At 31.3% G+C, this 13,119-nt stretch overlaps 1 protein-coding gene across 1 annotated transcript in view; it reads left to right on the forward strand.

Annotated features, from left to right (window-relative positions):
* Positions 1 to 13,119, forward strand: part of LOC105627778 (disks large homolog 4) — a 349,694-nt gene that overhangs the window by 254,158 nt on the left and 82,417 nt on the right. The window contains exons 7-9 of the mRNA XM_012209058.1: positions 3,114 to 3,389; positions 6,045 to 6,257; positions 10,292 to 10,454. Of these exons, the coding sequence (XP_012064448.1) occupies positions 3,114 to 3,389; positions 6,045 to 6,257; positions 10,292 to 10,454 (652 nt within the window). The remainder of the gene's footprint in view (positions 1 to 3,113; positions 3,390 to 6,044; positions 6,258 to 10,291; positions 10,455 to 13,119) is intronic.

Genomic DNA, 13,119 nt, shown 5'->3' on the forward strand with positions numbered 1-13,119 from the left:
ACGACGTACGACGACGACGAACGAACGTAACGTACGTACGGTACGGTACGACGGTACGGTACGTACGTACGTCGTACGTCGTCGTGTCGTCGTGCGAGAGAGAGAGAGAGAGAGAGAGAGAGAGAGAGAGAGAGAGTATAGAGATACGGATCCTTTCGCCTTCCGTACTGTCCGTTTGTGCTGCAACATGATCGGAATGTCAAATACGTAGATGGATAATTGCAATAATGACCTGTACTGTACGAAGCCTTTAACTATATATTGCATGAAACGAGATGCATTCTAAAAAACCTGTAACGTACCAACGTTGTTGAAAATCACGATAGCTTCGTGTCGACAGCTCCCGATGTTGGCGATTTCGAAAAGAATTGATCGTTACATGCCTTTCGTGATTACGAGTAGTGACTTTGATATCTGATCTTATGGCGAGAATGAATCTTTTATGCTCGTTTCTCTCATCTATACTGTTAATATAATATAATGTAGATATTTGTAATCTCGGTTCAATTAACTCTTCATCTTTTTCTAGTTATAAGAATTAGAAAATGATGAAGAGTAAATTGAACCAAATTGAAAGTTAATCTATATTGGACAGTAGAAATTAGACATGGGCATTAATCTGTTAATGACATCACAATCTGAGGACATTTTTAATTTTGAAATACGCAGTTGTAGTATGCAAGATATAATAAGAGATTTGTAACATCAATTACAAAGTGATTATTGATATCATTATGATGTTACTTATATCAACCATGACATTGTCACGAATCTATCTAATTTACATTATTTAGCTCAAAGCATTTCGAATCATGTTACTTTAAACGTATCGTAATTGTACGTACACGAAAGTGAATGTAATACGCTGATCCGAGTATACGCAATGCGTCGTACTACGAGAACGTGTCTCTAGTATATTATCCTACGGCTTAGTTGGCTTTTGATCCGATTAATATGGTTTTGCACTCCAATGGATCATGCATAATTGCATTGCGCGATCGTGCACGTGAAGGACCTTTGGTAGCTGTTCTCCTAAAGGAAATCCGTATTATTTTATTAGGCGTACAATCGCTTGGAAATCATATTAATCATACAGAAATTTTTATACTGCTCATATAATTAATTTGTTTGTGTTTGATAGAGATTTTTTAAACCAGGAATACAATTGTCACATTCAAATATTATTTTTTGTTTACACATTGATTAAAAATATTCTTTACAATACATTCACATATTGCATAAACTTATTTACGTTCATGTATAAATTTATTCGTGCATAAATTTATTTTTTAAACAAAAATAAGAGTGAAAAGGAATGTACTCGGCAGGTCTAGGTGCCTAATAATATTTTTGTGTGAATTTTTTTACAATTTCCAATTCAAACAAATTATGCATCGATTATTATTAGCAGTCTTGAAGATAGCCTAAGATGATTAAAATTGAAATACATAATATCACAAATTGAACAATGAGTCTAATGTTATTGATACTAATGAATATTTATATTGTAAAGAATTGGCATGCGAAAGTGAAAATTATAAAAAATTTACATAAAACTAAGCATCAAGACTTGCTTTGATGATTCTCTTCACTCATTCGTAAACATTTCGCGGTTTTCCATTTTCACTTAATACTATTTTTTTTAATGTTTTTAATGTTTTTTCGTTTTTTTTGTTTGTAGTGATAGAATTTATTTTTCACTTTTTTTATTTATTTTGACTTATTTTAATGTACTTTAATTTTAATGTAACTTTAAAAACATAGCGATAGCCGATACTGACATGGCCGATTTTTTTTTTATTATCGCGTCATTATATATAGAATATTAAAACGATGTTACGTGCCAACAAAGTCCAAAATTAATTGGATGACGATCGTTTAGTACGCTCGAGTTCCGGTAACGAATTTCTTTGCCAGGCCAACATCATCATACTTGTCAGAATTTTCAACATACGTTGAAAAACTTATAACGAGATAAAGTTTTTACGGAATTAATAAAATAAATAAACATCTTTGAAACTCCATTTGTCGGACTCTGTCTCTCCTGTCTTCGATTGCATGTAGCTCCGAGATATCAATATTACGAGATATTTCACTTAACTGCGTCAGTTGAGCGAAACATCGAAAAACCATTCTAGTTTCCTTCGAGGTATATTGCCTATATTCATCAGAAATTTTCCATTATCCTGCATGCCACATGCGATACAAATAAATATATCCTTCAATGAAAACTATAGAAATATAGCGATTCGATGTACGACGCGCGTCAGCTGGTGTCGAGAGTTTAAACGACGCTCTTTTGTTCTCGCAATAACTGACCGTCATTGATCGAGGCACTGCACGATCTAATCTGCTCTCATGTAAGATCTTAGAATCAATTAATCGTTTAACCTTTCTCTGCCATGCAGAGATTTAAATCATCTCGCGCAATTATAGAAATTTGGATTTTGCGTCATCAACATCGTCATTGGTTCTCGTCAGAAAAATTTAATCTTTTATCGAGATTAAATGTTTCTTCGATTAAATGTTCTTTCTATTATATAATTCTCATAATATCTACATTTATTCTTTATACTTGTGATCACCTTTCGATTTTGATTGTCACTTTTCGACTAGTGTTCCACTGAAGATCGATTACTCTCCAGCTAGAGATTACAAAAAGATTATCAGATTTGACTCTCTTACCGGAGATATCTTTCTAAAAACCCTAGGAAAAACCGACGCGCAGACTTTCCTTACAAACAAGTCATCAAATTTTCTGCCAGAGAGCCGAAGATTTGGTTGAAAAGTCGGAGAAACATATTTGTGATCCGTGCTTAATTCTAACACTATTTAAAAAATTTAGAACTCCTTAATATTCGTTTTCACAATTTAAAAAAACAGATGAACTTTAATCTTGGTTCAACTTATTTTTTATCTTTTTCTAGTTCTTTCTAAAAATTAGAAAAAGATGAAGAATAAGTTGAACCGAGATTAAAATTAATCTACGTTGGCGGAAACAAGCATAAATGAGGATAAATATAATTTATATACCGAAAATGTATTATATTTATAAAATATAAAAGTTGCAGAGAGAGAGAGAATAAATACTAAGTGCATGTTTATGTTTTCAGGTGAATGGCGACGATGAGTGGGACTATGAGGACATTATTTTGGAGCGAGGCGGGGCGGGCCTAGGTTTCAGCATTGCTGGCGGCACAGACAATCCCCATTACGGCAACGATACCGCCATTTACATCACTAAGCTTATACCGGGCGGTGCCGCGTCCGCGGATGGTCGACTACGTGTCAATGACACGATACTGCAAGTGAACGACGTGTCCGTTGTCGATGTACCACATGCGGCCGCCGTAGACGCACTCAAGCGGGCCGGCAACACCGTCAAACTGGTAAGCTTCACCCTCTATTCTCCAATCTCGGTGCACCGATACAAGCCCATTTACAGGTTACTCGTTCCTATCGCAGATTGCTTTGTTGCATTAACGTGCCTTTACAAGCTCAATATCAAGTAATAATTTAACACAACATTGATGTTGAGAAGGTAACATTTTTAAGTTAAAAAAAAATGTTAATTATTTAACTTTTCGTGGTTAGACATGCAAATTTGATCCCAAAAAAACTTTTAAAGATTTATCTCCAAATTCTATTTCAAAATAGGATTTGACATGTCATTTATCTGAAATTTAAGGTTCGCGTCAATATGCTTATAGTAGCTGTTCACGTAATATTATTTTTGCATTGGGATCATTTTACAACATTAATCGTGAAATATTATACTATTTTCTCTGAAAATACCAAATCTGTAGAATATAGAAATAAATTTTTTATTAAAAAAAATTAAAAATATTTTTCTTTTAAATTTATTTTTCAAAAAACGTATACCCAATTTTTTTTAATAGGTTAAAATTAAAATCTTTACAAAATCACTTTTTATTTCTACAATATTTAAATTATATTCAGCAATTTTTTTTTTATTCCAAAGAACAAAATCTATGAATACAGCAACTGGTTAAATATGCACAGGAGGCATTTTGCTCCGGTGTAACCATTACAAAACTTTCGAGAAGTATGATCACAAATGGTTAAGAAAATACAAATATCTTTTTGACAATAAAAAATAAAGTCGTGATATCCGGATCAAAATGTTGTAAGGAAAGATGCAACTAACTAATGCAAATTCTAACTGACATTAAAGATGCTGAGTACGGTACCCTGAGCAACTGATATATGCAAATCTCAAATTCGAATTTAATTGAATCGTATCCGCAGTGCAATGGCAACACATTGTTACTGTGATCACATGGCATATCATATGCACATCTCAAGTGCGTAGATTTAATTGCGCGACGAATGTGTCGGGAATAATTGAATTGCAAATGCTGTAATGCGTATGCTTTCTGCTGTTAAACTCACCTGTGTATGCATATTCAATTTCTCAGTTACCTACCAATAGTTACTAGTCGAATGTTTAATTAATTGTATATTAAGCAGTATCGTTATCAGTGTATTATCAATATTTATATATATATCCATTCTAATTTGCTGAAAATTAAGATTAAAACGATATTTCATGCACCGTTTGTCTTGATGTTAAATCGATAATATTTTAATTGCTTTCGTTATTATTCTACTTTCTGCCTCGAACTTCCTATTTTTTCCTGCGATCTTTTCAGTTTAATGGCGACATTTCGAGTTCCAAAAAGTTCCGCGGGATTGACGGTCTTCTCCAAATTCCATATTTGTCATAAAAACGTGTTGAATATCTTTGGCTTATGTCTAAGAAAAGTCCCGAAGCGACTATCATTCATCCGGGCCTTCCGAAATTTCTGTAGCTTGGCAAAGTCGTCAAGGGATGAGGGAAAGTTTCGATGGGATCATTCGTTACATGCCTCTCGGATATACATTAATGTCAGTGTTAAAAAAAAATTTCCAGACAGATTGTCGTTGTATCTTCCTTTTCCAGGGAAGAAGGCCGATGTTGAACGTAAAAATCGCGAAGATAATTAAGAAAACTTAACCAATTGAATACTTTTCTGAAAGATAGACTGATGATTTTAAAAAAATTTGGATAATAGTATTAGCTCTAAATTATTTCGGAAAAAAAAAACAACTTTTTCGAGGATCGTCAGATGTTTTTAAGGTACTTGAGAGATGATACGAGTCAACACGTTATTAACCTTCCCAGGCTAGAAATAACAATGAGGAAGACATAAAAGCTTTATGACCGGGCCATTCTAGATATTATTATTCTGACATGAAGTCGCAGCTATCCCTCCTTGTACACAAACGCATCTTTAAAATAGGAATACGATCACAATTTCGATTTTACAATTTCGATTTATGGATGACTCGCAATTTAATTTAATTTAAGATTAAATGAAATACTGCATCAAATGCATTTTTATCTAATAGAAGTCGTTATATTTTATTTACTAAATTAATACAATTTAAAAATGAACATGTAATCGAAATAACGCTTTATTTAATACAAATATTAAAAATATTTATTAAAAATTACGTTATTCTTTTTTATCAAATTACTTTTATTTTATATTGTATAATTATTATAGAATCAATGATTATAAATGATAACAGAAACGTACTTTTCGCATTTTAATTTTAATAAATATTTTAAATATTTGCGTCATGATGAAGTATATCGGCAATCGAAATATCTTTCAATGCTTTCCTTGTGTAAAGTTTAATTAATCACTTTAGTAATGATATAAACGGGCCCTTAAGGAGAAAGGCGAGCAGGAACAAATCCACTTTATAAATCTCACCGAGTAAACGAGAGTAGTTTGAAAGAGGATATATCTCTCCGATCAGCTATCGGGCAGGCATTTAATTACGTGGAGATTCATTGTTACACCGGGAATGAAAAAGCGCGCGAAGCTTTTTTTTAAACGCTCCTCAGATAAAAGCGACATCACTTAAAATTTGTAAAATTTACTCGTTGATCGAGCATTCGCGATGCTTTCATTCAAGCCTTCCCCCTTTTTTCCTATATTCAATTAACGTCTTGTTCGCCCATTGATTTTCAGTATGTACGCCGACGGAAACACACGCAGTTGATGGAGATCGAACTGATCAAGGGTAACAAGGGCCTTGGCTTCAGCATTGCCGGTGGTATTGGCAATCAACATATACCAGGTGACAATGGAATCTACGTGACCAAAATCATGGACGGTGGAGCCGCCCAAGTGGATGGTCGCCTCGTCGTCGGCGATAAATTGGTAGCCGTCAGGAATGCTCTGGTAAGTAAACATACATACACACCAAGTTTAGCTTTTGCGTCCTGTTTGTTTCATCGAAATATTGGCGTAATGTAGTCGGCTTAATGGAGATGATATCGTATCTTTTTATGGATTACATTATTATTATAAAGATAAGACAGGCGTTGAATTGCACGTAACATCGCACAATAAATATTTCAAAGTCAAAGCCTTGTAAATTTATCTATAAACGTCGAAAAACATGATTATTTGTAACCGAAATGTGATACGTGTTCATAGAAAAATGAGACTATGATTATTTTTTCATTCTAACAAAGAGTAATTGTGGAATTATCCATTGGCAATATTTCTTTTTTCTCTTTTTCTCTCTTGAAAAGATAAATATGGTATAGATCGTAGGTTTTGAGGTTCATTGATTACGACTCTATCTCGCGATAACAATCGTTTTAAAAAAGGGACTCTTTATAATGCATATGTTACATGTTATGTATCATTTATTAAATTACTTCTAAATAACTTCTTTTAACTTCTGCAACAACTAAAAAAACGTGATTTTCATGTTATTATTTTCAATAAGTTAAATAAATATTACCCTATTACTCATCAAAAGTAAACTAAAACAATAACGAGTTACAAAATTGATATATGAATAAATCAAATAAGAAAATGTCAAATACAGTTAATTATATAAACTGTGCAATTATTATTGGATTTAAAACACAAACTGAATTTAATTTGTAATAATATTACAAATTAAAATTATTATAACTGATTTGATAATAACGCTGTTGGCACTTTAAAATACTGTAAAAAATTTGTCACGAAAATTAAATGCCCTTATTTGGCGTTTTTCTATTTATTTGAAGAACTAACTTGAATTAAAAAATCATCAAAATCGTCATACCTTACAAAAGCTATTTTTTTAAGAAGTATGAAACAAAAATGACAAATGTAACGTTTACTCATGTTAAGAATATATATATCTTTTGCCAATATTTTGATTAGCTAATAATTTTTTATCAAATTGTAAAATAATTTTCCTCCTTTTTTTGGGAAACTTAATTTTTTTAGTTACATCACTTTTAAAGTAAGGGAACGATATGTTAAGTGGAATAAAATATTACACTGTATTACTCTGTATAAAACATATCTAGATTGCAAAAAAGTTTTGGAACGTTATCGTAAATTGGGAAAATTTTCATGCCGATCTTACAAAAGAGATCCTCCCTCGTCTTTATAATCTTTAAAATTTTATGGTAACGATAAATGGAACTTATGACAAGTTTCATGGAATCGAAATATCGAGAATATATAAAGATAAGACTTTTGACTGCTCTTCTTCGATAATATCTGAATACCTTCTTATCATGAATCTTCTTCGATTTCAGAATACAATTCAAAACACAAATAAAAGAGCATTCGAAGGCGTAGAAAATAAATTCGCGATCGGAAAACGCATATATAAATTGCCATGAAAAAGAGAATATCTCCAACAAGTTTGGAAAGAGGGAGAGAGCCATTTCGAGTTTTATAATTACTCCCGAAAACTTCGGACTTACGCGCGCCAAAACTAATTACGTACGATCGATAATTACTTTGCCACGCGGGAGAATAAAACGTAGACGGCAAGAAAGTTCCCGGACACTGTCGTAAACAACTGATTGCGAGTAAATTTCCATGTCGAAAATTTAATTGAGTCTCGATCTATTCTTTTCATCTCTTCGCCATTATAAATTTTAAAATTTTATAATTCGGGAGTGAAAGAAATTCGTAACACGAGTTCTGTGGGACTGCTTAAAATATATCTATTTTTGACAATCTCAAAGAACGTGTCATGAATTTTTTTTCATTAAATTATAAAAAAATCTTAAATTTAAAATTAAAAAGATTCTGCCTTTCTTATAAAATATATGTTATACTGATAATAAATTTTCTCTCTTTCTCTCTCCCCTCTCTTTCTGTCTCCTTCTTTTTTCTTTTGAGAAAGAGAATGAATCAGTACTCAATTGAATACTTCTAATATAAAAATTTTTAATTTTTTTCTTAATAATTTTCTTAATTAACTTTATCCTCGGTAATAAATCAAATTCTTAATAAATAATTTTAAATTCTCTATTTTATTTTTACTAAAAATTAAAGATAATTTGTCTTGATATTTTAGTGTCTCATTTTTCTGCTTACTTGTTATATCAACAACTTAATTTGTGAAAAATGAAAAAAAATATATATTTGCAATTAATTATACGCAAGTATGTTTAGAAATGGAAAAAATTGGCGCTCCAATCTCGATATTAACTTAACTACCGATTATCACCTTCAAAAGATAGCAAAGGCAAGCCTTTCAACGCACTTTTGTACCATAAAGAGAAAAAGAGAAAGCGCCTTTCCATCATATGCGCGTATTCTGCACTTCACCCTCCGGCGACAGTCATAAATCAAACCGGCCGTTCAGCGGCTTTAATCGGCGCTTTTTTTTTACGCTACTCCCAGATGGGTGCCTTAAAGGTGGTGAAATCGCTGAAGCGAAAAATCGTAGACTAGCGGAGGTCGACTTGCCATCGACGGAAGCTGTATATCGCTGACGGAAGAGCTATCAATTACTTCGACGGCGTCTTGGAAAACCGCCCTAATCTACTTTTCCTATCCGTGCTGATTCTTAGAGAATGAGATGTTTAATCTCACTCGCCGATTATCGCTTAAAAATATAAAATCTGTTCAATTATATATTTTGATTAATTATCGCATAGATACATATAATTTGTTAATATATTTTTTACGGAGGATGCTGTAATTTTGTGCAAGCAATTACGTTATTTATATTATATAAAGTTTTATGTCATTATACAATTAAAATAAAGAAAGAAATAAATAAAGAGAAATAAAAGAAAAAGTATTCTGTAATTTAATTAAAGAAAAAAAATTTAATGATTTCTAATTTCAGGTTCAGTGTCAAGTGTAACATTTCTAATTTCTTAATTAATTTGTTACATTAAACTTCATCACACAGAGAATTAAGATATATTATATTTGTTATTCATTGTTTAATTTAAAATCAATTCACAAACGGATTAAAAATTAGAATTGCATATGATCTTTTAATACGTATCAACTCGATAATAATCGCGACTGATTGTTTGTTTCTATTACTTATGTTTGTTTCTATTAATGTAGATTAACTTTAATCTCGGTTCAATTTGCTATCTTTTTTTAATTCTTAAAATTAGAAAAAGATGAAGAATTAATTGAACTAAGATTATTTAAATTACATTGGTAGAAGCGGGCATTAGAAGGCAATCGCAGTGCACGAAAGGAAGGAAACTGAAGAAGATGAGAGTAGGAGACCACAGGTTGAGTTAGAGGAAATTGAATGAGAAAAATCAATTATCACAGGATATCGTAGCTCGTGATGTCATCATCGAATTGTTTGTGTACCGCTCGTCTATATCAAGTTGTCTTAGAAATAGTATCTTCCCTTAAGAGAGAAGAGGATTAGTTGCTTGATAAACAGAAGAGAAAAGTGAGACATTTCCCGGAGCAATATCCGCACAAGGAATGAATAAAACGTGTAGAGAATTAATGTAGATACTATAATGTAGATACGTAAACGTCCTAGTGACTGGACATGTATATCCGGACATTTACACAAGATTTATTATTATTAATCTCAAATGTGTTTTTATTACAATATTATAATTTAATTGTATTTAAAGATTATTTATAAAAGCATTTGAGATTAATGATTAATATAAACAAATAAATTTTTGTGTAAATGTCCAAACCTAGTTCGCTCACTAGAACATTTACCTTAATCGTAAAAAATGCATCTCGTTCATATTTCATTTGTATTCTGTTTCGCGATACGATTTTATACGCAAATGTAAATGACAGTTTCTAGCAGTTCATTCTATATGTGTATACATCGTTAACGATGTAATGTATTTCAAATTTTGATTTGTGCAAAGAAATAGACGGCGGGGTTTCAAAATCGATAATCTTCGATTATCGACTAGTCAATATTAAATCAATGATTGAAGAAGAGCATATATCGGTTTCAGCAGGGCGATAAAAATTTGGAAAATGTGACACATGAAGAGGCAGTGGCGACCCTAAAAGCAACCCAAGATCGCGTCGTACTTTTGGTTTCCAAGACCGAAGGTGGAATCATTCCTCCACCTCCTCCTCCAATAGCAACGGATAATTCTCTCTCACCTCAACCACGTAAGTCATCAAATTTTCTATCTTTTTGCATATACCATTTAACAAAATCGAAGAATCACAAAAAATTAATAGATAATGATTTCATAATTAACATTTTATTAGATGTATAAATAAGTTCTTTATAGTCAACTTTAGATGACTAACGACGGTGCATTTAAATTTTCGTGCCGAAGTATTTTTTCATTAAACTTGACTAACCTGCACTTCGAAAGTTATGCAACAATTCGCAGTTATATAGATAAGGGATTAAGGGAATTCTAAGTAACAGAATTATCGACATTATAAGTTAGAAAATTTTCCGAATTGGCTGTACAGAATGTTAAATTCTTTTATACAATTAAAATACTCACAAAAGAAATAGTCGATTTAACGAGAAAATCGGAAAAAAGTTAACAAAACTATATTTACCTAATATCATTCCAATGTTTTCGATTTTCTAGTTAAATCGACTGTTCCGTATCTTTTTTGTGAGTATTTAATTATGTAAAAGAATTTTAAAACTTGCAGCCAATTCGAAGAATTTTTTAACTTTAATACCGATAATTCTGTCACTTTAGGATCCCCGTTAAATATATTTAATTGAAAATGACTTTAATTGAATAATAAATTAATTAAAAACATGCATGTTCATCACATTGCATGATTCACTATTTTCATTGCGGTAATGAAAAAAAGTGATTCGAAAGGTAAATGTTTTTCATTAAAATATCTCTACCGTTTCTTTTTATATTTATGTAATAGATGCGTATTTTAAAAAATCACGAGAACTTATTTATACATTTTGAATCATTTGAAATAGACATTATAGAAAAAATATAGTGCTCTAATTTATATTTTCCCAAGTTATTTATATTTCTGAATTCATTGATTTTTCTTATAATATTAGACAATATTTTTAAGATAGAACACAGTGATAGACACACAGTGTAATATAAACGCTACGTAAACACAATCTCGTTGACTATCGATTAAACGACGAAATAAAATCACAGCGTGAAATGATTTTATTTCTCTCTGATTTTATTTCATCATTCATGATTTACGTGATGGAAACGGCCGAAGATTCTTAGAGTCGTATGCGTTTTAATAACCGATTTTTCACAAAAAACGTCACTTTACTTTCGTCGTCGAATCTAATCGCATTTTTTGCCGCCACTTTTCCATCATAAGATCTCGATCGAAGTAATAATTACATTCTATTAATTATTCAAATGTCTGCGCAACGTGTTGAAATTCAAATCAACCGTGGCTCTCCTCCACTGGCTGAAAATAAACGCGGATAAATCCCCACGATTTCCGCGCGTCGAGAGGTGCGGAAATGAATTTTTGATCCGCGAGTCTTTCCCATCATCCGGACTTTTACTGACGATCAGGTCGTAACTTATTCATCAGTAGTAGCTCGTAAAACGGAGCTCGTAAAACTCATCCCGAAACGCACGCGGACATCTTATCTTCCTTTCTCGTTTATCGTGTGCTACGAATGCGGTGCATCGCGCGTCGAAAATGTTCGATTGAAGAACTCTTGAGAATGTGAGTGTTAAAATTCCATGTGCCGTGATATCGAAAAACAATTCCGTTAGTTTTTCTTGTGAATTAATAAAGTTTCTTTAAATATTAATGTGTAAAATTAACAATCATAGATTAAGAAATCGATTATTATTTTGAAACAGCTCTTCTCTTTATCGTTGTACGAAATATGAAAGACCGCTTTTCGAGATATTAAAGAGCTGCCCGTCGTGGCTGTATTTTTATCTCACAGTAATATTTTCGTATTTATTTTTCTACAAACGGGAAAAACAGCATAGTACAAACGCTATAGTTCTCAACTTCGATGTGAAAGAGAAAAAGCGGATTCGATGGTGGCGGTTACGTGCCGACTGAATTCAAATTGCCCCTTTAATGCTGCATATCGGTGCCCTGCGGGATTATCCGAATATTTGCTTTAATCTCCAGACGCAACTGGGAGTTTCTCGGAGAAGCCACCTTAACGCGAATAAACAAGTCCGCTCTAGATTGAGATCGCTATTTTCTATCTCGATGTATTTAAGTTTTTTTATGTAATACTTGCAGAAAAATAAATAAAATTTCCACTTGCAATACAATATCATAATAAATTATATTTTTTTATTATTATAATAAATAAAACTACTTATGTATGACATACATATCTATATACGATAAATTTAAAGAAGAGAATTATATATAATTTAATAGTTTATTTTTTATTTTTGGACACTATTATTTAAACTAATAACTATATTTAAGCGTTACAAGTATGTCTAGAATTAATAAAAAAATTTTTAATTAATTTAATATTATTTGTTTTATATCAGAAAATAAAGATATTATTTTTACTAATATTAATAAAAAAAATTAATATTAATATATAATAAGAACAAAAAGGAAGATAAGCACAATCGCAGCAAATCGATTGTAGCATTGACATTTGTCATCATTGTATATATATATATATGTATATATATATATATATATATTATATTGTTATATATTAAATAATAAAAGTAATTTATTATACCATATATTATTTTACAATATAAAATATATATGTTTTAAGGACAAAAACATGCATTTAAAATTATATGTATATATATATATATATATATATATATATATATATATATATATAATTAATTAATAATAAATA

The sequence above is a fragment of the Atta cephalotes genome (assembly GCF_000143395.1).
Source record: "Atta cephalotes unplaced genomic scaffold scaffold00010, whole genome shotgun sequence".
Lineage (NCBI taxonomy): Eukaryota > Metazoa > Arthropoda > Insecta > Hymenoptera > Formicidae > Atta > Atta cephalotes.